Source organism: Strigops habroptila, chromosome 4 (assembly GCF_004027225.2).
Source record: "Strigops habroptila isolate Jane chromosome 4, bStrHab1.2.pri, whole genome shotgun sequence".
In the NCBI taxonomy this organism is placed as follows: Eukaryota; Metazoa; Chordata; class Aves; order Psittaciformes; family Psittacidae; genus Strigops; species Strigops habroptila.
Window position 1 is genome coordinate 26,439,677 of NC_046358.1, and position 27,174 is coordinate 26,466,850.

General features: G+C 39.2%; 3 protein-coding genes across 18 annotated transcripts in view; 1 reads left to right on the forward strand and 2 right to left on the reverse strand.

Moving 5' to 3' along the window:
• The window catches only part of AK7 (adenylate kinase 7), a 28,185-nt gene extending 20,009 nt beyond the window's left edge, over positions 1 to 8,176 (reverse strand). For 2 of the 4 annotated variants that reach the window (XM_030484502.1, XM_030484500.1), the window contains exons 1-6: positions 8,032 to 8,176; positions 7,297 to 7,476; positions 6,086 to 6,194; positions 5,019 to 5,113; positions 4,155 to 4,265; positions 357 to 440 (exon numbers count right to left, since the gene is read on the reverse strand). In XM_030484502.1, the coding sequence (XP_030340362.1) occupies positions 357 to 440; positions 4,155 to 4,265; positions 5,019 to 5,113; positions 6,086 to 6,194; positions 7,297 to 7,476; positions 8,032 to 8,121 (669 nt within the window). In that variant the 5' untranslated portion in view covers positions 8,122 to 8,176. The remainder of the gene's footprint in view (positions 1 to 356; positions 441 to 4,154; positions 4,266 to 5,018; positions 5,114 to 6,085; positions 6,195 to 7,296; positions 7,477 to 8,031) is intronic. The other 2 variants (XM_030484501.1, XM_030484503.1) reach the window with 2 other exon arrangements.
• Positions 8,177 to 9,494: 1,318 nt separating this feature from the next.
• GSKIP (GSK3B interacting protein) lies at positions 9,495 to 13,458 on the reverse strand. Of its 6 annotated transcripts, XM_030484509.1 has the most exons (4): positions 13,097 to 13,450; positions 12,762 to 12,983; positions 11,979 to 12,237; positions 9,495 to 11,360 (listed from the first exon to the last, which is right to left on the reverse strand). In XM_030484509.1, exons 3-4 carry the CDS (start codon positions 12,234 to 12,236, stop codon positions 11,199 to 11,201), a joined length of 420 nt encoding a protein of 139 aa, XP_030340369.1. In that variant the 5' UTR covers position 12,237; positions 12,762 to 12,983; positions 13,097 to 13,450; the 3' UTR covers positions 9,495 to 11,198. The 6 variants fall into 6 exon arrangements, with proteins under 6 accessions (XP_030340369.1, XP_030340365.1, XP_030340366.1 ...); XM_030484505.1 differs by lacking the exon at positions 12,762 to 12,983 and having other exon boundaries at positions 13,220 to 13,458; XM_030484506.1 differs by lacking the exon at positions 12,762 to 12,983 and having other exon boundaries at positions 13,097 to 13,458.
• A 155-nt stretch (positions 13,459 to 13,613) lies between these two features.
• ATG2B (autophagy related 2B) overlaps positions 13,614 to 27,174 on the forward strand; it is a 52,555-nt gene continuing 38,994 nt past the window's right edge. For 3 of the 8 annotated variants that reach the window (XM_030484512.1, XM_030484515.1, XM_030484513.1), the window contains exons 1-6: positions 13,614 to 14,140; positions 17,637 to 17,799; positions 19,749 to 19,901; positions 22,929 to 23,031; positions 24,375 to 24,537; positions 25,033 to 25,212. In XM_030484512.1, coding sequence (XP_030340372.1) covers positions 13,979 to 14,140; positions 17,637 to 17,799; positions 19,749 to 19,901; positions 22,929 to 23,031; positions 24,375 to 24,537; positions 25,033 to 25,212 — 924 coding nt within the window. In that variant the 5' untranslated portion in view covers positions 13,614 to 13,978. Of the gene's footprint in view, positions 14,141 to 17,636; positions 17,800 to 19,697; positions 19,902 to 22,928; positions 23,032 to 24,374; positions 24,538 to 25,032; positions 25,213 to 27,174 lie in introns of those variants that run through there. The other 5 variants (XR_003991182.1, XM_030484514.1, XM_030484520.1 and 2 more) reach the window with 3 other exon arrangements.

The following is a 27,174-nucleotide window of genomic DNA, read 5'->3' on the forward strand; positions in this document are numbered from 1 at the left end:
ATTCTTTGATCTTGACAAATTTTATTTTGTATCCCAAATAAATACTTGGAAAAAAGGTAATATAATGTTGCGAAGAAATTTTTCCAGATTCCATTAATATGACAGATAGATTTTCAGTGTAAAGTACATATGGAAATATTATTCAAAAACTATGGAAAAAACTAAGAAACTATAATATAGACCCAAAAAAGTGGAAAACAGTTCCACTGTAGCTAAAACACTTCAAGTGGATCAAATCATCAGTTTTGTTTACAAAAGTATTAAGCTTATGATACTAAAGCTACTAAAAATGCATTAATCCAGTGTGGTTTTCCCCTAGAAATTAAATGAACCTTCAAAAATAGCTGCATGTCTACCTTAAAAAAGTAGTGTAAGACTCCTTCCCCAGCTCCATATTGATGTCCTGAGGCAACAATGTAAGTTGAAAATTTACGTTTGTTCTGTGAAGTAAAATCAACAAGAAAGTTTTAATAAAAATATGGTGCTGCAAATGGGATGCTGGCTTACCCTGAAACCCGAGCACTTGTGTAATGAAAATACAGAGTGTGCAAATTATATCACTTAAAATTTGTAGCTCAGTCAACTGTTGCATATTGTGTAGTTTTGTAAGTCATCTTGCTAAGGTTTCCTTCAAAAAACAAGCATTGCCCAATCAGAATTGATCTATGTTTAAAGTGAAATTCTAAAAAAAAATTGAGTTGAAAAAACTGGAAGTTAAGTAAATCAATGAAGTGAACAGGATAACTCATGCTTCTGCTTTCTGTTTTGAAGAAAAAGAATTCTGAAATTCATTGAAGCTATTTTTCTAATTGCTTTATATTGATCTTTGACTGCCTAAAGAAGTGGGAAATGCTGGAATGATGATTTTACAATTGCTTTACTTTCACTTTGAAATACAGTTACAAAAAATAATCCATGAACTAAGTGTTTTCCTAACCACACACCATCATCAACCCACATATTTGTTGCTGACCATTGTTGCATAATGTAATAAACTTGCCTGTCCTGCCTGTTTACATATAATGTTACTGCTTGGATCAGTGTTAAGGATGGTTATACAAAGGAAAAAGATTTTTTAAACCATCTTAAGGAGAAAAACTTTGAAGAAAATATTTTAAATTAGGACCACTTTGAAATTTTAAAGGTGAAACAAAATTATTAAATAATTCTCATGTTGTGAAGATCCTAGACATTGTGTATCTACATAACTATGTAAAAGAACCTGTGCTTACCAGTAGAGGGAATAAATGCCCAGATTTGAGACCTACTTACTTTTGGTGAAAAGAAATGCATCTTTCGTTATCATTTTTATACTGTTTCAGAAACATATAACTAAGAACAGTGCTAGCCAATCTGTGTGTAAGCAAATCATCATATAAAGGGAAGACAAGTTAAACCATCAGTATATCATATCTGCCTGTGTGTTTTTCTCTCTCTAGGCAAAAATAAAACTGTAATAAAAACTACCTTGCACTCAACTCAGTTGAGTGCAACAGTTTGTTAGTAATCATAAGAAACATTAAAATTAGAAAACATTATAGATTGCGTAAGAGCTCCCACACTTAGTTTGCTTGGGTAGTACCATGACACAAACAATTTGTGCCCAAAGAGCAGTAGCTCCCAGGATTGCTCTGGGCAGACCGCAAACATGCCCCAGGAAAACTTCCATCTCCCAGCAGGAAGAACCTGCCTCTTGCAAAAGCACAGGAAGCGCTACTGCTCATTTCCCCTACGAAGAATGTAACACATAGGATTTTATTCTGTTTATCTTGTAGGCGCTTCTGCAGTAGTCAGTTGTGGAGACAAACCAGAGTTTGGCACTGAGTGCTATACTTCACTGAAATACAAAGCTCTGAAACAGGTTCAATTCCTTTAAAAATATTTATTTAGTGTTACAAGTCACACATATGAGAAGGTACTACTTGACATGACTTGGATGTACGGAATTTAAAAAATAAGCCAATTATTAGGCAAGCTCCAGTTACACGCAGCATGTTTAGTCACGAGTTCAAGTTCCTGTGTAATATTCATTAAAGCCACTAGATGTCACATTCTAGCTATTATAATCACTTCTAGTCTTTGGTTACTTCAAGTTTGTTTTATTCTAATAAAATGCTTGAAGACGGAAACAGGTCTAAATTAATGGATTCAGGAACTGTGATTCCACTGAGAACAGAGCTGGGAGATGAAGAGCTCTTCTGTCTGTGGTAGGAATATGTTTCTCCAAGGATTCTGAATTTGGCAGGACCCCCGAGCCAGCGAGTTCAGAGAAAAGCTGCATAGCCTGAATGCTCTGCCACGAAGGTAAAGAATTGTTAGTGGTAAAAAGCAAAGACTTCTAGCTCATAACTCTTGCTGAATTTTAAGCAAAATTTGTGGGAGATACACTAGGAGGGGTAAAATCTTGCTTTAAGCAACAACAGCCTTTGAATTGCACTCTGAACAGATACCAGGGCTAAGAAACTCTTTTATTCTTCATGCAAGATCTTCTCTACATGGCTAAGAAGGCTGCTGAATCCTGTTGAGCTCTTTGCAGGAACACTGTCATTTGTTTAACACATGGCACATTCCCCAAGTGCCAATGAACTTAAAAATGTGTAAGAATCATCATCCAAAAGTCTCCAGCCATCACAGGAAGCTAATGATGATCTGCTAGGAAGAACAGATGCTTTGGAGCCCTCCTGTTCCAAAGTGCTGACAGAAACGAAACAGAGGCAATGATACCCATTGATGCTGTCCCTGGAGTTCTGGAGGAAAAGGGCTCCTTATGAAAGGCCGACAAGAAGTATGTAGTGAAAATATTCAAGTTGCTGTGTATTGTTCCAGTGTCTTCTCCACAGACATTCCAGCCTGGCAAACATTCAGAAGCTAATTACTTTAATAGCTTTGTTACTAGTGACTCAGTGCTTTGGACTTGTCATAAAAACTGAGTCAGTCATTCATCTGGGTGTTACTGGTGGCAGAAGTTATTGAGATGTTTGGCGGAGGCTGCTTATAATCTTCATATTTTTAATACTACAAGTATGAAAGTTATTCCGTAGTCTTAAAACTACGATTAGCACAGTAAAAGTAAAAACTATTTACCACTGATTTTTCAAGCTGTAAACCAAATTTTACTGGCATTCTGTACAGCATTCTGTACCACTGAACCCACGTTAGAATAAAGTACAATTTCTAGTGCTATTTTCTCAGCAGGGCATAAGAAGACAAGTGTGTAATCAAATCCAAGTAAAGGGTTTTTCCCCCTTCTGTAATTAGCATGCTGAATTTCTGCAATGGATACTAGCCTGCTAGCCCACAAAGAGAATGACCAAATGACACCATCATCACACAGTGTATTTCATTGTCTTCCATTTTCTTTCCTAACCTACACAACACTCCATTGCAAATGGCAACAGCATCACCTTTCCTGAGCTGTGAAGTACAATCTGAGCCACTGTTGGTATGTATTTAATAATAGCTTTTAAATACAAACAGAGGCACGGTCTGTTCTCTGCTAAGATTAATACTCTAATCTGGTTGAAACAATGAAGCTAAAGGAAGTGATAGGAAACACATATAAAGTGATAACAGATATTCTAGATACTCCAGGTCAGCTCTATAGCCATGATTTTAAAGTGAATTATAGGGTAGAACAAAAGTCAACAAGCCCTCTGCTCCAAGAGCACAAACTATCCAGGAACATGCTAGGTGTGGCCAGAACATCTTCCAAGTATTCAAATGAGACATAATATTCACATAGCTTGCTCATATTTAAAGATGCTGCTTTTCTTTAAAACTACACTAATATCCCTTCCATCTACATTCTTTCATCCTCAAGTCTTTCTCCACACAGGCCTCAGCGTTCGCTCTGATAGAACCAATGAAACAATATATTTTTTAAATGAGATAAGCATGATTTACTCATTACCTAAGGAATAAAGACAGAATTTGGGATTTGTATTATGCAGACATTTATGTTTCAAATGACATTATAGTCTTCTCTGTACTTGATATTTTATTAATAATTGATGTTATCCATATTGATATCAATATCCATATAAGAGCATAACATACTCTTAAATATTCAAATTGTTGATAATTTCTTTTACTCAGCTAATGCTCTCTGTAAAAAGACCAATCAACCTATTTTTATAAAAACAATTTTTACATACGGTCTTCCCAAGTTTGAGAATGAGTTTTTCAGCATTTATGTGATCTGTAAAGTTAGGATGAGCTTTTCTTCTGCGATAATCTTCATCAGTAAAAGCAATCTCAGGATCTTCCTACAAAGGAAAAAATGAGGCTGCTATACATATCTTAGAACAATTTTTAAACGCCTAAATGGTTAAAATAAGTTCTTCAAAATAGTTTTAAAATCTGTTTTAACTTTGGTTTAATTTTAAATTCTTAAAATTTCTGATTCTGATACTTGAGGTTCAACATTTTGAAAGCTTCAATAGTTCAATTTTCACAGTAAGATTTTAAACTACTTTTTATATTTTAAGAAACGTGAATTCTAATTATATATATAGCACTACACAAGCTTGAGAAACTATTTCTGTAACAGTGAATTTGAGAACTGCAATAGCATACTACAAAGCATCCCCCATGTCTCCTGATGATACTTACCATATATAGATATAAAGATGTTTCTATTTATCTCTCCATACACTGATTTAAATATGTATTTCGTCAAATATGTAGTAAATATGGGATTTTTTTTATGACTGAAAGACACAGCATATTGTGGTTAACATAGCTTTAACGTCTTGTCCAAGCTGTTCCTAATGCCTGCCTATATCATTGTAGCCTAGTGCCTAAACTTCTTCGTCCAACAGAATAAATTTAACAATTTTGGCAGTAAGTTCAAGGCAAAAGGATCATGAGAAAAAACAAACACACTTGCTGACACTAACTTCATTTGCTATCGTTGAAGTACATACTGAAATATTTTGTTTAATGTAATTTAATGAATATTTTCTATTAAATGGAAATATTCAGGTTTTTTAAAAAATTAATGTTTTCATATTACTTACGGGGTCAGGGGGTTTGCTTTTTGCCCAGCTCATTATTGTTGAAATGAGGATGAATAATTTTTGTGTTGCAAAATGCTCTATTTCCATATGTAGGGCTGTTAAATGAAAGAAAATGATTTAATTTATTGCAAACTGTATTACTTGAACTGTATTTTTGCTTTTACATAAAGGTCCTGTATAGACACTTATGTCATAATGTTCAACGGGACACGTATTTTTAAGCAAATACTCTTTCTTTGCGCTGGTATAAAATAATGATAAACAGGAAAGAAAAAAATAGAAAAATAATGGTAATAAAGAATCAAATTACTGTAAATAAACTTAATCTCCAAGGAGCTACATATTGGATTTGGGGTTAGGGGAAGAAACAAACTATTAATGTTTATTGACTACTGAGATAGTGAAAGGAAACAAAAGTGTAGGTTACTTCATGACTGAAATATAAAAACTACAGAATTAAACTTATTTTAATTTAAAGCAAAATAATTAAACGTGGGTTATGTAATTTATGATGTTATCCAAGTATTTATGCTATAAACAGGAAAGCATCATTTAGTTTAACTATCATATGAAGAACAATATTGTGCTGTCACCATAAAAAGATTTCAGATAACCATTAGAATTTGGATATAACAACCAGGAGAAAGACTCGGAAAGACCATTAGCAGTATTTTTTATCGGACTTCTAAGTAAAAAAATTTTTTAAATAATTACATAAAATATTGAAACATTATTTGAATATCACAGGAGCAAATATTCTACCCACCTCTCAATGTAAATAGATAAGATGATGGTTGATCGTTATTTAGAGAAATAACTGCCTACACAAATACGTCATTTAAAATGTTGGAGCATTTCATGACAGCTTTTCTACCTTATGAATGCTAGAGTGCATTCCATGGTTCCTTGCTAACTAATTGAACAATTCCTGTGGCATTTCTTCATCAGGGAACTCAGTTTCATATTGCAGTAAACTATAAATCCCAGACAATTTCATTATATATTTATGGTAAATTGTGATGGCTGTATAGCAACAAGCTCTCTGTTCAGTTGATAGCTATACTAACCAGAAGCAGCCCATGTTGCTTCCTCTATTTGGTTTGCATCCTCAGTGATATTATACAAAACAATCTCACACTCCAGCAAGTGACTTAAGAGCTCTTCTCGAGAAGAGACCTGGAGAAAAAAATAGTTATAATTTGTAATTAAAAAAAAAGGGGGGGGGGGGAATCCAAAATTCCCTTTCTGTTCAAGTTTACCTTACTGGTAGAATGTATTTTTCTAACACTAGGATGTTAGAATAATTCATAAGACAGGTATTAGGTACCAAGCTTTACAAATAAAGTGATGAAATGTAAATTAAATGCTGAAACTTCTAAGTTACAGTACACATTAATATAGTTCAAGATGTACAATTTTTACTGTTATTTCAGGATTCATATTTTCAGTGCAATTGTGAGTATCAAAAAAATAACTACAACTTCCATAGTCATTTTAAACAAGGTGGCAGAATGGAGAAGACATAAAAAAAAGTCAATTTCCTTGCAAAATTGCATCCTGACATTGTTGCATTCCTTGCATCACTTGAGCAAGTCCAACAAACACTTTGAGCAAGGGCAATGATTAAGATTAAATTCCACCAGCCATAATTTAATGATTGAACAGCTCAGCTGTATAGAAGTTTAAATCAGTATTTTCAAATCTTTGAAGAGATTCTGGATATTCAATTTGAGACAGAGGCAACTTTAGTTTCAGAAAACTAAATCAAGCAATAAGCAATCATGCTTAAAAGCAAGTCTCTTGCAGTTAACTAAACTCTGAAAACAACTTTATAAAAAGATCTAAGTATTCAGAACAATTAGCTGCTAGTGAAAGCTGTGATTTCAGTGAAGAGTTAAGAAGGGGGACACTGACTTTGATTCCAGCACCACTAACTTTAAAATGGTGATAAAAGACACAGAGGAGACAAGAGATACTTGAGGTGTGTGTTCTGAGGGAAAAAAAGAAAGCAGATCTGTGGATCATGAGGATAGATGATGTCCTGTCCATAACTACCTTTTCTAAAAAATCTACTTTGAGTCTGAGTTCCCTCCTTTTACTATTTGCTGTATCAGATCTATCAGGGAGGAGACAAACAGCATGGAGGAAGCAGAAGCAGCAAAATACACGTATACAGCTTCCAGCAGCAACAAAATACCAGTTTATTAATGCAGGCCATTCTACATGACTTGCAATATTTCTAATATTGTCTAATAGCAATCTGAAGTAAAACACTTACTGAATACGTTTCCTCTGCAAAACTTGGTTTAGTACTCTCTGGTTTAGAAAGGGTACCCACTATTTGGTAGACTCCCTCCTTTGGCTTACTAGAAACTTCAGCAGCTGAATTATCTTCATCTTTCTCCTCCTCTTCTTCTATGCTTTCAAGTGATGCCCCAACAACACATGTGGATAAATACTGCAATATACAAGACACACACTCGTATGCAAATATATATTGAACCCTACATAGCTTCTCATGATCTTGGGAAGGCACCAACTAGCCCTGATCCTGTTGTAGGTAATGTAGCTCAGAACACAACTTTTCACTGCACAGGAAAACGTTAGGGACTCCTCAACCCCATATGTAATGACTTGTGTCCTACACCTCAAAGTCAAAGGAGTCCCTAGATGTCTCTTCTCCACAGCCTGACTCCTCTCAGGCTGGTGTTACCTCAGACATCTGTTCTATCTCCACAGCGATCAGCTGTTGCCTGAGGTCTCCCGACCTGCTTTATCCACATCTGCTCCTAACTCTCATTTCTCTCCTCATTTTAATCCCTTCTTGCCCCCAGTCCGTCTCCTTAGCAGCTATTTTAGGTGATCCCAGTCACCCTAGAGGCCAGTCACAGCTGCCTGCCGCGCCACCAGCCGAGGGCCAGGCGGGCGCTCCCCGCGACGGGCTGGGGCAGGCGGGAGGGCGGTGGCGCCTCAGGCAGCGAACGCTGAGGGAGAAGCCGCCCCCCGCGGTCACCTTGCCGATGCTGCGGCCGCAGTAAGAGTCGAGGTGGTTGAGGAAGACCCGCCGGCCCTGCGCCGGCTCCTCCGCCGACTCCTCCGACATCGTCACAACCTGTGCCCGGGACGCGGCCCGTTGCTGTGCGACCAGCGGCAGCTGCGCAGTGTGGGCGGCGGCGGCGGGGCCGGGCCGGGCACTGCAGCCTCGCTCTGCGGCTGGCGCGGGGCGCCGCCGCTCTGCCTGCGAGCAAGAGCTGGTGCCAGCGCGGGCAGGCGGTTGGGGTATGCGTGTGCTCTCCTTTCGTACCTAATTCCGTCTGACAAACAGGGGTAGCGGTAGTCAATACAGTAGGGACTTTATTCCCATTTTCTAGACGCCGAACAGGACAAAATGTACCTTTCAGGTAGCAGGCAGGCTTTGAGGCTTTGTCGGTAATTCATAGATTAACGGCTACATTAGGCCAAGCAGCACTCATTCAGGGATTAGGATAATGAAAACAACCGACAGCCAAAGAGATCTATTGAAATACTCCAGTGCCGGGGCTGCAGAGAAGCTCCCTCCATACAGGCAGCAATCGGGACTGGGGAGCATTTTCTTCACTCTCAGTAAGCTAGACGTAGCGGAGTGACACAGCTTTTCCCTTTTTGAGTTAACACTGCGAGATGTTATAAGAAACAAGTTTTTTTTGGTAACACCTACAGAACACCTGTTTTTAAAGTCTTTCTTAGCTTAGGTTTATAATAAGCACACAAAATAACAAAGCACTTTAAAGATGTAAAGGGGGAAAAAAATCATACCAATGTAATATTTAACTTGGCATTTTTCCACTCGTATTTCTAACACTTCCAAGTTCCTCTTTACAATCACCTACCTTGTTTTTTCATGACCAAGTTTCAGCAGATACAAGTTTACAGTCAAAGGCTTTCAAATACTTGTTAAATAGTTGGGGTTTTTTTTCTTTTTTTTTATGGGCATGATGACTTCATAGAATCATAGAATAGTAAGGGTTGGAAAGGACCTTAAGATCGTCTAGTTCCAACCCCCCTGCCATGGGCAGGGACACCTTGCCCTAAACCATGTGGTCCAAGGCTCTGTCCAACCTGGCCTTGAACACCGCCAGGGATGGAGCATCCACAACCTCCCTGGGCAACCCATTCCAGTGCTTCACCACCCTCGCTGTAAAGAACTTCCTCCTTATATCTAATCTAAACTTCCTCTGTTTAAGTTTGAACCCATTACCCCTTGGTCCTACCACTACAGTCCCTAATGAAGAGTCCCTCCCCAGCATCCTTATAGACCCCCTTCAGACACTGGAAGGCTGCTATGAGGTCTCCACGCAGCCTTCTCTTCTCCAGGCTGAAGAGCCCCAACGCTCTCAGCCTGTCTTCATACAGGAGGTGCTCCAGCAGCTCCATGTCCTTTTTATGTTCACTATCCCCTTTTGAGTGCCTCCCCCCAAGAAAACTACAACACACCAGTTTATTTATTTAATGCTTTAGTTATTGAAATTGAGCAAGTAAATTAGTTGCACGGAAAAATATTCAAATTTAAATTTGGTAAAGTACATTCTCCTCACAGAGGACTAACCACATACCACAGACCTGTGTGCAAAAGAGAGCCTATGAACAATTTTTAGAGCATGGAAGCATACCTTAGGGCAGAGGATTAATATCAGAAGTTTCAACCTAAAATGATAACAAACTTAAGCTCTGGAAAACAGAAGCACTAACTACAGTTGTCTTGTCAGTCATAGCTGTACATCACTACCCCAAAGCTATTACAAAAACTCTACAAGGCTTCTCCAATTAACACGACTAACTTAGCAGGTAGAAGTCAATATAGCGCTACTGAAGTAACTTGAACCTGTGACTTCATGAAAACTGATGTATCCCTAAGTGTGGCTCCAGAAAAGCTACTGCATGTACTTGTCACAAAAGCATGGCAGGATAATGGCAGGATTTTTAAATAAGTACGCACAAATACCGAATAATACAAGAATACAAAAACTATGATAATCACAGAATGTTAGTTCAACAGTACTGGTATTTTTAACCGTCATTTTAAAAAGTCTACCATTCAGTACATACTTGGAAAGTTACAGCAGAACAATAGTTTTATAAAGAGATTTGTACCACTTTGCAAGTAGAAAATACAAGTTATCTCTTCCAGTTTGTATTAGTCTTAGCAAATTTCATACAGCCTTTGGTTTCAAACCAATACAATGCAATTAACATTAGAGTGCTTACTTAGTATTCATTAGGAGAGCACACTGTACAATTGAAGGATAAAATGTGAAAAACAGGAGTACCAAAGTACTGTATTATAGAAAGTAAAGGCTGAAGCAAAAATACTCTTCAGTATATCCTGTACATCATGTAAACACGCATTCAGAATAGTAAACAGGCTAAAATGTCTTTCAAGCCTCCCCAACAGTTACAATATAGCATACACATATATAGCACATATAACATCATATTTAGGAAATGTAGCCCATTACATCGAAATTCTGTGCTTAACTCATTTGCGATTCAGACAATACATTCATATATTAGCAGTTCATCTCATTTATTATTTGGAGATTGCTGGTTGCCATAGATGAGGACTGATCAAATAATATTGAACCTTGCTTTTAACTCAGATACTGTCACTATATAAGCAACGTTCAAGTGTTGAAGAACCATCTTTCTTGTTACCAAATGTGTAGCAAATTAATCTGAAATTCTGTTCTTTGCAGAACAGTAGTTTTCCCAATTATTTTTCATTAATTGGGTAGAGCAAGTAGTTAGCTTCTATTTTAAAGGGCAGATATGAAAATCATCAGTAGGCACAAACACAAAAAATTAATACTTGTATACGTAACATTCAGTTTTGGGGTTTTTTTAAGTTTGGATAATAACTTTGAAAAGACACCAAATTTTTTGAATGTTGTAAGAAGCAACTTGCTCACATATAATAAAAAAGTAAAATTAAGAAATGCTTGTTATTTATCAAAGTGGCTTTTAATAGCATTGTGATATATGCAAATCCATTGTAGCAAAATGTTATAGAGTAGTACTAGCATGAATTGGATATTAATGCAAAAAATGAAACTTAAGATGCTTGTGATTATGTTTGTAAGAAAAATCTCAGAGCCTCATATTAAGAATTCCTTCTAGATGAAACCTTCTTCACATGTGGGTAAATCATGACTGACTGTCTTTCTTCAAAGCTTCTAGTCTTTGTAGTAATGCATTTCCAAACACCTCTCGATATGCAGGGCTGAGAGAGTCCAATAAGGAGTAGACAGTTTCATGGTATGGAGTTTGCAATCTGTCATCAGCCTGATCAAAATCATAAGCTACTACCTGCAACAAAGATATCATTGGTTAAATTTCTGTGGTTAGGATCCCCTTGCCATGGGAAATAGGTATCACAATATTTAATTTTGCCAGTCAGGGTAGTACAGTAATGTGAGAACAAAAGATACTGGATTTAAATTGCAATCTGGGCTTTCTACTATGGGGCTTAGTGGTAATATGGTATTTAGACAGTTTCAGATATGTTTTGCCCAAAACTCAGAATATGAGTAAAATTTATCATTATGACGTTTGAAAAGAAGTTGTACATCTGCATGATGGCACAAAAAATACAAATGGTGCAAAAAGAGTTGTATACATTCCCTATTACTGACTTAACTGGGTACTTGAGAAACCCAAAGACTGACATGCCCGTAACAAATTGCTGCTTCAAGTTTTGTATCTCAGATAAATGCCTGGGTTTCCATGAACTTCCCCTCTCGCTTTGTTGGAAGTAACTAATTAAAGTTCTACTTGCTAGGTGAAAACATGTAGAATAGGCTGTCACAAAAGTACAAAAGGAATATGTATGCTGTTTGGTGGCACTGAGATATTTTTCTAGGCACCTTTTGAATACAATCATTGTTCAAAACAGAGGTTTAAGAAATTTTAAACAAATTAGTTTACCCTGAGTCCTGCTTCGGTGAGCTCCAGGCAGTACCTGTTCCTTTCTCTGGTTTCCACGTTGATATATGCCACATCCTCAGCACAGGGAAGGGTTTTTGAGACAAACATGTTGCTGACAGCGAACAGAACATCATTCACAACAGCTTCAGCTTCTAGTCTCATATCTTTCACATCTGTTCCTTCAAAGTCTCTATAATCAGAATCCTCTTCAAACTCTGTATTATTGGGCAACTCCATAGGATTGCAATCAGTCTCCATTCTGCATATGGAAACATTTATTTTAGATTTATTATACCACTATACTCAATATATATTAACATTGTAAAAGATATGTATCTTAAACAGGCCTATTTAAGTGTCAAAAAAAGGAAAACATGAGACCCAGTGACTTCTAGAACTCATGACACTCCAGGGAACTCAAACCCAAGATGAACAAGTTGAGAACAAGTGCTAAAGAAAGTTACATTAGCATGTAGAAGCAGTATCAGTATTGCTGAACTTGCTTCTTATGCAAGTAACTCACATCCTGTTGTATAAGACTCTGCTATGATTCAGCAGTAGTTAATTCTGCATTTTGCTGATCCAGAATGCAGTAGGATGACATTAGCCTGGAAAAACTGAAATCAATAGCTGTAGAAAATAAAAACCCATTGGTGAATTTAAGAAATACTTAGAACTGAGCCTGTGAACTAAATGGGTTATCAGAGAGTATAACGACATATAAACACCAGCTTTTTATCATCACAATTCTCCTATTCAGTTTTTATGCACAAGTGTCAATACCTTTCGCCTTTGTGACAGTTCTTACTAAGAGGGACAGACTCTTTGGGGGTGACCACAGCGAATCCAGCATTTGGCTTCTCAGGTACCAGCGGGACCAGAAGGCCACGGCAAACCTACCCCGCAGGGAAGCCTGTCCGAGCAGCGGGGAAAGCCCCTTGGGACGCGGCCCGAAGTGCTCCGGTAGCTGCTGCCAGGATGGAACGAGGGCTAGCAATAACCGATCTGCAACACGCAAAACGTTCGCTCCATGAGACTTATCATTCCCTAACAAATACCACCTTGGATCTACACACACATTCCGAAGACTGAAGGCAACAAGGGAGCTGGCCACTGACCTGCGCAGCCTCCCATTCGCAGCGAATCACTGATTCACTGACAGCAAAACAGCCACGGATCACGCCTGCGCCGCTGCCCCGAGCAGCGCGGGCAGGAGCGCCGCGCCCCGGCAGCCCACCTACCAGCCCCGGCGGTAGGCAACTGAGGCACTGCCGCCCGACGCCAAACGGCTCCACTCCGCCCTGCGCTGCGCTGCGCTGCGCTGCCGGCGGAGAGCAGCCCGCCCAGCCGCTTCCCCCAGGGCCGCTCACGGGAGAGGTGGCCCCAGCCACCACCGGCCGACCAAGTGCTCCCGGCGCCGCCCGGCAGCGGGGACCCCTCCGGTGCAACACCGCGCCCCCCGCCCCGTGCGGCCGCTTCCGCCCCCGCCTCCTCCGCTCGGCGACGCCATTTCCGCGCGGACGTCACGGTGCCGGTGACGGCGTTCGGCGGGGGGGGTGCGCGGGGAGGAAGGAGACAAACAGCCCGGCTCGGCCTGGCCGCCCTCGCCGGCGGTGGAGAGCTGACGCGGGTGGGGGGTGGGTCTGCCCGTCCGCCGGCCCCGAACTCTTCCCCGCTTCGCGCAGCGTTCTGCTGCGCAGAGCGCGGCCGCGGCGGCCCCCTCCGCGTTCGCGGGCTGCCGAGAAGATGGCGGCGACGGTGTCCGAGTGAGGATGGAGCTACCTGTCAGCGTCTCTTCGCCCTGAGGGGAGGCAGTGCCGCCCCGCCGGCGGCGTGAGGGGCGGTGGGGGCGCCGCCTGGGCACAGGAGGCTCCTGCGGTGGCCCGCGCTGAGGGGCGAGGCTGAGCCCGGCGTCTCCCGCTCACCCTTCTCTGTCCGCCCGCCGGAGGAGCTAGCCCCGGCCCGCCGCCCGGCGCCGCGGCCCCCGGCGCTCAGCCGCCATGCCGTGGCCTTTCTCGGAGTCCATCAAGAAGAGGGCCTGCAGGTACCTGCTGCAGAGGTACCTGGGCCACTTCTTGCAGGAGAAGCTCAGCCTGGAGCAGCTCAGTCTGGATCTCTACCAGGGCACCGGCTCCTTGACGCAGGTCCCTCTGGATAAGTGGGTAAGAAATGCCGTCGCCTCACCCCCTCGGTTCCTGCTGCGTCTGAGGGACCAGCTGATTCCCTGCCCCCGGCTACCACCCACTTTATTTTCAGTACCCAGCCTCCTTTATGTAAAAAGTTACTGCCATAATTAGCATTTTATCCAGGGAACTCTTCTCTGTTATCCTAGCTTTTTAAAAAAGGGGGGAAAAAAAATCTAGGCATTTACTGCGGACATGTTTTTCAAGTTACACTTTTTGTTATTTTTAATTACAAGGAAGGAAACAAAAACTAGAAGAAGGCAGTAGCTGCTGATATTTTGGGGAGAAAGAGCTACTGTAGCCCAAACTACCAGAAATTGCTGCTGTAGTTATTGAAGAGTATGTTTACTGACTACATAGAGATGATAAAGTAATCTTGTTTTATCTACGCTTTGTCTTCATCTTGGAGGCATATTGGTTCTTACTGGCAGTGTTATACTGAGCTTAGTCCATGTAGATCTCTTAAAAATTGTACCTAGTCTTGCAATGGTGAAAATACTTGTTGACAAATGGAAAGCTGTTTTTAGCTGGAGTTTGCTTAGCAGATGGGCTGTTGCACTTTCAAGTAGCTGAAGCTTTTTTTCAGTCCTGATGTGTCTGCCTTTATATCTGTGTATGTGTGTGCGTCTGTACACACATACCTCTGCATACTTCCAGCCTACTGTAGTAATCCAAAGGTCAGTGTCTGTGTTTGTAATACTTCATAAAGTTTCTTGGGTTAATTACCGATGTTAGTGAATTCTACCTGCCAGTCAAGTGACTGTCATGAGGAGCCCTGTGTGCTGCTGTGAGTCAGTCACTGTCTTCGAGGGTAGCATGGATGATGAATCGGGTACACAGGCTTACTGCTTTATAAAGTACTTTCAAAACCCATTTTTACTATACTATGTTCTGGTATTAGGCCGTGTTGGTACATTCTTAACATACTTGTATGTGATGTTTTCAAATAATGCTTTTCCAGTTGGTGATGCGAAAAATCTGTGTGAAAGTGGCAGGAGACATAGGTTTGCAGAAATGCTCAATATTACCAGTGGTTTAGCATGGTTTTTTTTTTGTTGTTTGCTTGTTTGTTTTCCTCTTTTCTTTCGTGGCTCTGTGTGCAGCTTGTTTTCCGTGGCAGGCAGTAAGGCTGTCTTGCTTTAATTGAATTATTATGCCCTCTAGTGGGTATCGCCCCGTTCTTCATAGGCAAAGTGACATCGTTTAAAATGTGATTACTTTGAAACAGGTCCGGTTATGGACTAGTTCTAAATGAACAGTTAATGAGGTGATTAAACAGTGATTAAATGTATATACAATAATGTTTAGGTTGTCTTCCCCATTCGTAGATCAGCATTTTTCTTTTTTGCTTGTAAACAGTGACATGTTTGAGGTTCTCTGCATGTGACTTTCTCATGTATGACAGATTGCAAAAACAGATGTCACGGAAGTACTACAGCTCTTTACCCCCCCCACTAGTCACTGTAAGCTTGTTCTCTATGAATCACCAGGATGACTGTATTTTTACACATTTTCTTATATATTTTTGTCAATACTAATGTTCATCTTAACATTGTAGGTATTTAGCTGACGTTCTATGTGTTTATAGATTCTAGACATACGTAGGAATACCTGGGACTATCACTGTAACCTCCTTGCCTCTTGCGACCTGGGCTGTCTAGAGAAATCAAAATGTAACCCATGATGTTTGTGGTTGAATTTTAATACACATTGAATAGTACTTTTGCTACTAGCATTGCTCTGATTTCCAGCTGGAGACTTTCAGTCAGTAATGTAGGAACAAGTCCTGACATGAATATTATGCTCAGTTTTAAAATTTCATTTGGAATGCTCTAATTGCTGCTTTCTAGGAACAGCTGGCTTGTTTATGAAGTAATTTAGCTATAAGAATACTTGATTTTTGCTTTAGTTAGTGAATTCCTATTTAAAAAAAATGAGTGGATTAAAATACATTCATTTTTATTGCCATGTATGTTAGTAGCAAAAAAAGACATATGAATCAGATTTACTCAAAATAGGGTAACTGGCTTACTTCCTGCTGTAGCAAATTATTTTGTAAAGGTTCAAGTAACTTAAATGAATCTGTGATATTTTCAGACACAGATTTCATGCCAAATGTATTTTTTTTTTTGCCTTATGCTATTACCGTACCTATAATTCTTATAGTTAGCTCAAAATCAAGTTTTAATGAAACTGAATCTCGATTCTTAAATAATTTCCCAGCAGAACTAACAGCTAAGTTATGAAGAGCACAAGCAGAGCAACAAGTTAACATGATGAGAAAGTTGCACTGAAAACATTTTTTTGGTATCTTTTGTTTTTAGAGTATTCTATATAATTAGAACAACATTTTAAATATAATTAAAATGGACAACTTTTAAATATTCCCGGCCCCCTCTCCCCCCCAACTTGTGATGTCAAATGTATGCATTTTCTCAGGTAAAGTCAATGGCCCTGTTCAACACAGGAAGGTTGTATTAGAAAGTTCCACTCAACAAATTTAGCATGTGATTTCGGTCGTTTTTTCTTTTATTAAAGCAGCCTAGGTAGTTCTTGATCAATAATTTCAGTTTTAACTACATTTTTGAATTGGGGCACAAACAGATTTCAGGTGTTTGCTTCCCCCCCAACATATATGTGAAGAATATGCTTCCTCTGTATGGATGTTATGAAAACTATATAATGTGAGTCTTTTCTGAGGATAGTGGAAAACTAAAAAAAAAAAAAACTAAGTTACTTCTTCAGAGCTGATGTTCCACTTTGCTAATCAATTTCACTTACTCTGTATGGCACTGCGGGCAACTTGCATGTAGTTCTGTTTCTAATGTCACTATAAAGGACTGGATGAACCGAAGAGTTTCTGTACAATATTGGTCTGTCCACTGAGCTTTGATTTGTAAATTAGTGCTGAACATTGAACACATTAAACTGATTTAGAAATGGAAAGTATACTATACAGCAAGATGTGAATAATTGGTTGTGTTCTAGTGTCAGAGAGAAATGTACCATGAATGTTACATTGAAATTACATGCTAGTGAAATACTCTTGCCACGGAAACCAGGTGCTTTTTATGTTTTTGCTGTCAGTCTGTTTTCAGCTTTCCTTGAGTACTGCTAGAGAAACAGTAGATTAACTATGTCAGTACCATAGTATTTGTAACAGTAAGATAGCAGGGGTTTTATTTTCTTGTTTTGTTTTTTTGGTGGGTTTTTTTTTTTTTGGATGGTGCAAGAATACATGTTGTACAGCCACCACAGAGAAATCTGTATCATGCTGAAAGCTAAGTGATTAATGCAAAATAAATTACGATGGAATCAAAATACTTGAAAATGGCCAATTTATTGTCTTTCTGACTACCATTTATTTTCTGGTAGCCTCAATATGTTTTACTTGTTACATGCAAAGCTATGGATGTGTGTATTATTATTATTATTATTATTATTATTATTATTATTATTATTATTATTATTCTAGTGTCTTAATGAGATCCTGGAGTCTGCAGACGCACCTCTGGAAGTCACAGATGGATTTATCCAATCAATTTCTTTATCTGTTCCATGGGGGTCATTGCTACAGGATAACTGTGCATTAGAAGTAAAAGGATTAGAGATGGTCTTCAGGCCAAGACCAAGGCTTGGTAGGCTCATTTTTTAATTTTCAAAAAGGAGATTCTTTACATTTTTTCAAAAGCAAAATGCTACACTTGCTTTAGTCTTAAGTTCTTAGCCTTATTTAAAGTGCCATTTAGTTTACATAAATTAATGATAGAGAATATATTAAAAAAGGAAACTTTCAGTTGTTGTCAGTCAGTTGCTTGTCAAGTGTTTCTCAAATGGTTGTTGTTCTGTTAAATAAAATGTTTATAATGTTCTTACTGTTGTATCTCTTCTCCCAAACTGTTCAGACATACTAAAATTAAAATAATATTGTGTGGGAATTTTTGTTAGCTAGGATTTTCGGGGGTTGTATGCAAGTTGCTGTTAGTCAACGTTAGTAGTTGGCTGTTTGATGGCAGTAATATAACACAATAGCGTAAGACAGTGGAGGGGGGTTACGGTGAGCTTCTGGCTTTCTTTGGCACCTTTAGGGTAAAAGGTGCATCTTATATATTTGGAGAACAGCTAATACATTTTAATTGTCTATCACAGTCTGAAATAATGACTTTTAAGTGCTCTAAATACTTACTGTCTTTGATTATAATGTGAGAGGATTGGCTGAACTCTTCAAGCTCATCTGTATCAGGATGAATCTAACTGATCTAGTTTAGACTGTCCTGGTGATAAATTTTCATTGACTGTCAAACCTTCATAAATTCTGTTAAGATGTGTTGTTACAATGCATGTGGGACATTTAGTGCGATTTTAGAGTGTAGAAAATTTTAATTGAATGTCTGAAGGATTTTAATTTGTTTTCCTTTAGTGTAGAGAAGATGGAAGAAAACACTTCTTAAATGCGTCATAAAGAAGAGGAAAAAATGCATAAACTCTATTTTCTGTCTTTTACAAGTTACCTTAAGTAACTTGCTTACATATACTCTGCATTTCGTTCTTATTTGTTTAACTGGAATTAAATTTTGAGCTGTCTTACTCTTTGATGTAAGATTATTGCTCTGAAAGAATGTTAGTATTAGGAGGAAGCTTTACTTACTCACTTACACCCATTTAGTCCTCTTTGATGTGCAGGCTTTATAATACAGTAAGCAAAACCCACGATGCTGGTTTTATCACACTTCTATAGCCACATGGATGTTTCCAGACCTGGATGCTAAACTGGAATGTTTTGCCTGTTTAACATGTTAGTATATGTGCTAGTTTTAAGTTTATTTGCCTATACTAGAGTGTTACAGTTGAAGTCGATTAACTTTTCTAATCCAGTATTATACAGTGTTTGCTCACAATGGGTTTGGCATTAGCTGATAGGAATGCACTGTCAATCAGGTTAATCTGGCAGCTAAAACACTTGTTCAGCTTATTATGTGATGTGCTCTCGCAATTTGTTATGATCTACTTATCATGTCAGGTCTGTGTTAGACATTTAAAAAGTGTTTTAGTATACTAAGATAACAGCTTAAACTTTGTTTAGTCTTTTCCCATCTAAGATATGTTTCAACTGGAATAAGAAATCTTATAAGAATTCTTGGGGGGGGGAGGTGTGGTGGTGTAAATTCTTTAATTTCATTTTGCCAATTATGCCTGCAAAATCATACCAATATAATAAAAGTACTTAAGAAACTATTCACTTAAACCAGTGCTAAAGATTGGTTACACCAAATCCTTGGGTCATCTTGTTTATATTGAGTTTTCAAATACCAGAATCTTACAAACGCGATCTAAATATATTAAAGTAATTTTATAGTAGTACAATGTATAAAGAGAGATTATAACTAAATTTATTTTAAAGTCTGACTTCTTACTAAGCTGTTGAAACTCTTTTCTGGATGTGCCAAATGTTTTTGGTTGTTTTGTTAGTGGGGTTTTTTTTTGTGTTTTGGTGTGGTGTGTTTTTTTGTTTTTTTTTTTTTCTGTCCTTCCTTACTGTTTCAAAGTGTTTGCAGTCAAATTTATTAAGACTTCTTTTACTCTGCAGCATCGGGGTCTGAGCCTATGTATTGGTCAAGTTTTATGACCAGTAGTATGCAGCTTGCAAAAGAGTGTCTTAGCCAAAAATTGACAGATGAACAAGGAGAAGGGTCCCAGCCTTTTGAAGGACTTGAGAAATTTGCAGAAACTATTGAAACAGGTATGGAATAATTGAGATCTGAATGAACATTTGAGATTAAATAAGTTTGTGTCTCCGTTTTACAAAATGGCATCTCATTTGCCGTAACTTGTCTCACAGATTTTCACTTGTTAGCATTACTTGTAAAATTTAAACAGGAAAGGAGAACAATTGATTGTGCTTTCGAAGGGGGGGAAAAAGGTCCACTTACTAAAATATGTGTATAATTCCCTCAGTGGGCAGAATGAATCGTACTTCAGATCCAGAAGTTGTTTACACCAGAACAAATCTAGCTAAATCTGTGCTTGAGTGGTGTGGTGGCAGTTCATTACACAAACTTAGATTGTTAGTAGTGATGCTGTTGAGAGAGAAACAGGGAATGGTTTTTCACCTATTTTTACACAAAGCTGACCTGTTATGACATATGTATCCAAATAACCACACCATGCTGCTAGAAGTACTACAGAAAATCTGGGGTTGTTTGATGGTGGTTTTTTTGGTGCATGTTTTTGTTTGGTTGGTGTTTTGGTTTTTTTTGTGGTGTTTTTTTGTTTTTTTGGTGTTTTTTTTTGTTTGTTTGTTTTTGTTTTTTTTAAGTGGAAGAAACTAAGGGCTTGTAGAGTCATAGAATGCTTGGGGTTGGAAAGGACCTTAAGATCATCTGGTTCCAACCGTCCTGCCATGGGCAGGGACACCTCACACTAGACTGTCACCCAAGGCTCTGTCCAGCCTGGCCTTCAACACTGCCAGGGATGGAGCATTTACCACTTCTTTGGGCAATCTGTTCCAGTGCCTCACCAGCCTCACAGTAAAGAACTTCTTCCTTATATCTAGCTTGAACTTCCCCTGTTTAAGTTTAAACCCATTACCCCTTGTCCTATCGCTGCAGTCCCTGGTGTCCTCTGGCACCCTTGAAGGCCCTCTTCAGATACTGGAAGGCTGCTATGAGGTCTTCACACAGCCTTCTCTTCTCCAGGCTGAACAGCCCCAACTTTCTCAGCCTGTCTTCATATGGGAGGTTCTTGAGCCCCCTTATCATCCTTGTGGCCCTCCTCTGGACTTGCTCCAACAGCTCCATGTCCTTTTTATGTTGAGGACACCAGAACTGTACACAATACTCCAAGTGGGGTCTCATGAGAGCAGAGTAGAGGGGCAGGATCACCTCCTTTCGCCTGCTGGTCACGCTGCTTTTCATGCAGCCCAGGATATGGTTGGCTTTCTGGGCTGTGAGTGCACGCTGCCAGCTCATGTTAAGTTTTTTATTGACCAACACCCCCAAGTCCTTCTCCACAGGGCTGCTCTGAATCTCTTCTCCACCCAGCCTGTAGCTGCGCCTGGGATTGTCCTGACCCAGGTGTAGGACGTTGCATTTCGCTTTGTTGAACTTCATGAGGTTGGCATCGGCCCACCTCTCAAGCATGTCAAGGTCCCTCTGGATGGCATCCCTTCCCTCCAGCATATCAACTGAACCACACAGCTTGGTGTCATCGGCAAACTTGCTGAGGGCGCACTCAATCCCACTGTCCATGTTGCCGACAAAGATGTTGAACAGGATCAGTCCCAATACTGACCCCTGAGGCAGACCACTCATTAGTGGTCTCCACTTAGACATTGAGCCATTGACTGCAACTGTTTGTGTGTGGCCGTTCAGCCAATTCGTTATCCATGGGGTACTCCATCCATCAAATTTATGTCACTCCAGTTTAAAGACAAGGATGTCATGTAGGACAGTGTAAAACGCTTTGCACAAGTCCAGGTAGATGGTGTTAACTGCTTTGCCCTTATCCATCAGTTCTGTAGCCCTACCACAGAGGGCCGCCAAATTGGCCAGGCATGATTTGCCCTTAGTGAAGCCATGTTGGCTGTCACCAACCACCTTGTTGTTTTTCATGTGCGTTAGCATGCTTTCCAGGAGAATCTGATCCATGATGCTGCCAGGCATAAAGATGAGATTGACTGGTCTAGTTCTGCAGGTCTTCTGTTTTCCCCTTCTTGAAAATGGGGATTATGTTTCCCTTTTTTCAGTTGTCAGGAACTTTACCTGGCTGCCATGATTTTTCAAATATGATGGACAGTGGCTTAGCAACTTCATTTGCCAGCTCCTTCAGGGCCCATGGATGGATTTCATTAGGTCCCATGGACTTGTGCACGTTCAGGTTCCTAAGACAATCCTGAACCTGGTCATCTCCTACAGTGGGCCTGAGGTCTTCATTCTCACAATCCCTGCATTTGTCTTCCAAGACTTGAGTGGCATGGTCAGAGCACTTCCTGGTGGAGACTGAGGCAAAGAAGTCATGGAGAACCTCAGCTTTCTCCAAATCCAGGGTAGCAAGGTCTCCCATTTCCTTCTGGAGAGGGCCCACATTATCCCTAGTCTGTCTTTTGTTTGCAACATACTTATAGAAGCCCTTCCTGTTCTTTGACATCTCTGGCCAGACTTGTTTCTGACTGGGCCATTATCTTTCCTGACCTGATCCCTAGCTTCTTGGACTTCCTGTATTCCTCCCAGACCGCCTGTCCTTGCTTCAACCTACGGTAAGCTTCTTTTTTTGTCTGAGTTTTCTCGTCCTTGTCCATCCATGGAGGCCTCCTGTCCTTATGACCACATTTTGCAGTAGAGAACCTGGTTCTGAAATGTCTGAGCTAAGAGAAGTGTTTAAAATCAGATCTAGAAATAGAAGTATTCAGCCAGAGTAGCATGGTGCTATAAGCAATGTTTAGGAGTTCAGACATAATGCACAGTGAAGCAGGAACTTTTTTTGAGGATCACCCACACTGAGCCATAGAACAACTTGGCTTGCATTGTTGCTTGCTCAAATGTCCGTGCATTAAAGGTCCATTGCAAGGTATGGATGTACATATTGGATGTTTAGTAGGAACTTACCTTGTCATTTGATGTCTTATTACATTATTAAACTCTCTTCCCACTGAAAGAAATACTGAAAAATTAAACAAAATGGAAGACGGTTATAAATTTGGTTATAGAAGTCGTTGTTGAGTAACTTGACTTAAATGCATGCATGATCTCTCTTTGTTTTCTCATTAAAGTTCTAAGAAGAGTGAAAGTTACCTTTTTAGATACTGTTCTGCGAATAGAACATGTGCCAGAAAACTCTAAAAGTGGAACTGCACTTGAAATCAGAATCGAAAGGTAAACATTTTTTCTGATGCGTATCTTTTTTTTTTTCCTAAGGCACTTTTTGCCATTTCCTGTGCAGTATATTTTACCCATGCACATACATCCTTAGTCCTTAAACACTAGCGCTTACCTCTTTTATAATGCCAGTGAACATTATTTCCATTCGGCTCCCACTTAACGTGTATAAGCTAAAGGTATTTAAGCATCAAATTACCGGAGTTCTGGATTTTCCAAAGATAACTTAGTAACTACTTCCACAATTAATGAATACCATTGCTCAGATGTTCAACAGTCAATAGATATTGTTGGCAAATCAGGCAATCTCTTTGATACACTGGAGCTGACTTTTTTGAGCAAGACACTAAAAATTTTCAGAGAGAAAGGTAGTCCTGAAAAAATAAAAAACCTGGAAAATTTTAGGTCCTCTGTGAGCTTTCGGAAGAGCCCACATGTATTCTGTAATTAATTTGAACTTGAATACTGTACATATTCTTAAAGTTGGGGGTTTTTTGAGCTATGGAATAGTGTAATCATACTTTCTTGCAAAGTATTAAAATCATACCAAGTGAAATTGATTCTTACTGAGAAATGCTAGTTAAATATGTTTGTGTTTAAACATTTATAAACTTAAGGTTGCTATGTTCAGGAGAGATGTTAGTAAAACTGTAATTATTTTTCTTGTGGAAGTCCATTCCCAGAACAAACTTCCTTTTCTGTACTTTAAAAACTAGATTGAAACAAACTGTTAAGTAGCATGTTGTTTGATGTTTGATACTATTTTTTATAGAAAGGTAAGTGTATTTTCCCACTGTAGATTTTATTATGTGGAGATTTGCATCTTTTTAAGAGTTTACTGTTTATGCTGTATTTCAGTATTATAATGTAAGAAATTTAATTTCACAGAAGTTTTACAGGATTGGAGCCTACTGTCTCAATTTCCATCTTTTATTTTAACAGAATGTTACTTTCAAGTCGTTCTTTTATACCACAGAAAAATATTAAATGGCCGATTTTTAAAAAATTCGGATTTTGAAGTGGGAATTGTGTGTGTCCTAATGGAAATGTGTGTATAGATGTGTTGGGCAGACTCCTTCACTTTGTGGTCAGATTAGACATAAGTACTGGGATATGTTCACACTGGAAGCATGTCACAATTGTCCTGTGGTGCCCTGTAGAAAATGTAAGGTTTCCGCCTATTCCACCAGAGTGGTGGTTTCTCCTTTCAGGACAGTCATTGGCATTGTAAATAGTCTGAAGAGAGAGAGAGCATGTACAAACTTGGAGGCTAAATGGCATGATGAATGTAATAATTTGCATGCACCTACCATCTTTATTTCCTTTCTTTTATCCCCTAGAACTATGTACTGTGATGAAACTGCAGATGAGTGCTCTGGAATTAATGTGCATCAGCCCACAGCTTTTGCTCATAAGTTACTGCAGCTCTCAGGTGTCTCTTTCTTCTGGGATGAGTTTCCTGCATCAGCAAAGTCCTCCCCAGTGTGTTCAGCCACACAGCTGGTAAAATTAAATACATTATGTAAGAATGTAAATTGATAAAGGATAGACTTTATATATTTTTTTATATAATATATATTACATGTATTTATATATTCTGAAAGATATAGAAATTCAATTTCTACTTGAATCTGTGTTCGATAAGTTTCATAATTGCTTCTTGTTGATTTTGAGGGAAAGGAAATGGAGACTTTAGAACTGAGTAAATTTTAGCATGTATTGTACTGGAATCTTATTGCAACTTGAATGTGTAGAAGTCCTACAGTTCACTGTGTTGTGGAAACTTGCTCCACTTTTTTGTAAAGGCCTGTTTCACCTTTTGCATGCCTTGTTTCATTCACAGTGATGTATACATGTTTTTAATGTCATTATCAAATTTATATTTGTGTAAAATGATCATTTGTGTTAAGCTTATTTGAAATGCTTGTTGGTTTTGTTTGTTTGTTCTTTTGTAAGAAATGGGATACATTCTTATTCCTTTGTCTGCCGTGTTTTAAGGCAACTGAACCAAAGCTTTCACCTAGCTGGAATCCAAAAATCATTTACGAGCCACATCCGCAATTAACAAGAAACTTGCCAGAAATTACTCCTTCTGACCCTGTGCAGATCAGTAAGCTGATTGGTAGAATGGAGTTGAGTCTAACATTAAAGCAAAATGAAGTACTTCCTGGAGCTAAGGTTAGTCATGCTTTCCTGGTCTTTAACTAAATTAATAGTTAGGTAGGATTTTTTTTTTTTTTTTTCTGCTGCATAAAAACAATGGTGAGATTCTCAAGGGGAAAGAATCCCCTTATTTTTGTTGTAGATTCTCTGTATTCAAACCCAGTAAGTATAAATATATAAAGATGTCTAATAAGACATCTTTATAGTGGCCAGACAAGTCAGTGGCACGCTGAAATCTGGTAAAATAGAATTCGTTTATGTTAGACTGAATTTATGTATTGGAGTAACTCTTGAGAAGGTGGTTTTGTTTTCATGAAACTCCTGCTACTATTCATTACAGTAGAAAAGTTTTTCATGTCCAGCAATCTCTAGTCAATCTTTAACTTTTCTGGTTTATTCAGTTGAGTCCTCTGAAAAGTGAAATAACATATTTTATGTGGTGTGAAAAAGAAAAATGCTGGCTATTTCAAAACTATATGTCCACATGTTTCTAAAGGTCAATTTTTTTTCTCACTCTAGTATCATTAGATGTATTTTAAAGTAACCAAAAGAAAAAATATCAAGGGCAGAACTGAGACTAATTTTTGTTCTATAGGAGATGTTCAATATAATAGAATACAGAGCAGTGGTCTCTGAAAGTTGGGCTTGAGTACAGGCAGAACACTGTTGTTATGTTAAATAATAGCAACATCTGAACTGGTGAATGGATGTAATGTTACGTGTCAGAATTAAAGAAAGACCTGGTTTTTGATTTAGCAGGTAGAATTCATGCAGACTGGAAAGAGCAGAGATACACTATATTGCTTAGTCTAGGTTAAACTTTTTTACTCTGGAAACTGGGCTATGTTAGAACAAATTTATTAGAGTAGGCATTTCAGGCACGTAAACTACAAAATATACTGGATAAGTTCATGGCAAGTGTGGCATTCCTCAGTAATTTAATTTTCTTCCAACTCTTTGCAAAGGATGGAAAAAAATAGTAGGAAACAGTATATGGAACTACTTGATCATTTATTTTCCCCACTTAGGTAAATATTCCCTTGCAGTCTTGATGAGCAAAAGTATATTTTCATATAAATTCAGTCCACTGCATGCCTTCCCTCCTCCCCTCTGTGACTCTGGTGGGTTGACCTTGGCTGGCTGCCTTATACCCATCCAGCTGCTCTTACTCAAACTTCTCAACAGGCCAGGAAGAGAGAATGTGATGAAAAGCTCAGAGATTGAGATAAAGACAATAATTTAGCAGTTTCTGTCATGGGTACAACAGGCTCAACTCAGGGAAAGTAAATTGAACTTATTGCCAATTAGAATGAAGTTGGATGATGAGAAACAAAGTAAATCACCTTCCTCTCACCGATTTTTTTTCGCAGGCTCAACTTCATTTCAATGTTCCCAACTTCTCTACTTTCTCACCAGCTTGAGCAGTGCAGGGAGGATGGAGAATTGAAGGGTTGCAGCCAGTTCATATCAGTTCCTCTTTGCTGCTCCTTCCCCTTTATGCTTTTCCTGTATTCTGGTGTGGGTCCCTCGCATTGTGGTCCTTCACAAACTGTGAAGGGTCATTTCCATGGGCTAAAGTCCAGCAGGATAAACCTGCTTCGGCATGAGGCCTCTATGAATCCTGACAGGAGAACCTGCTGCTGTGTGGGCTTCTATCCATGGGCTGCAGTGCCTGCCAGGAGCCTCTCCACAGGCTACAAGTTCCTTCAGGGCACATCTGCCCGCTGCAGAGTGGGCTCTTCCATGAGCTGCAGCGTGGGTTTCTGCTCTGGTGTGATCTCTTCTACAGGCTGCAGGGGAATATCTGTTCTGGCACCTGGAGCACCTTCTCCCTCTCCTTCTTCCCTGACCTTGGTGTTTGCAGGATTGTTTCTCTTGCTGTTTTTGGCTCACTGCCCATGCAGCATTTTGCCCTTTCTTAAATACGTTTTCATAGAGGCACCACCAGCTTTGCTGATGGGCTCAGCTGTGTCCTGT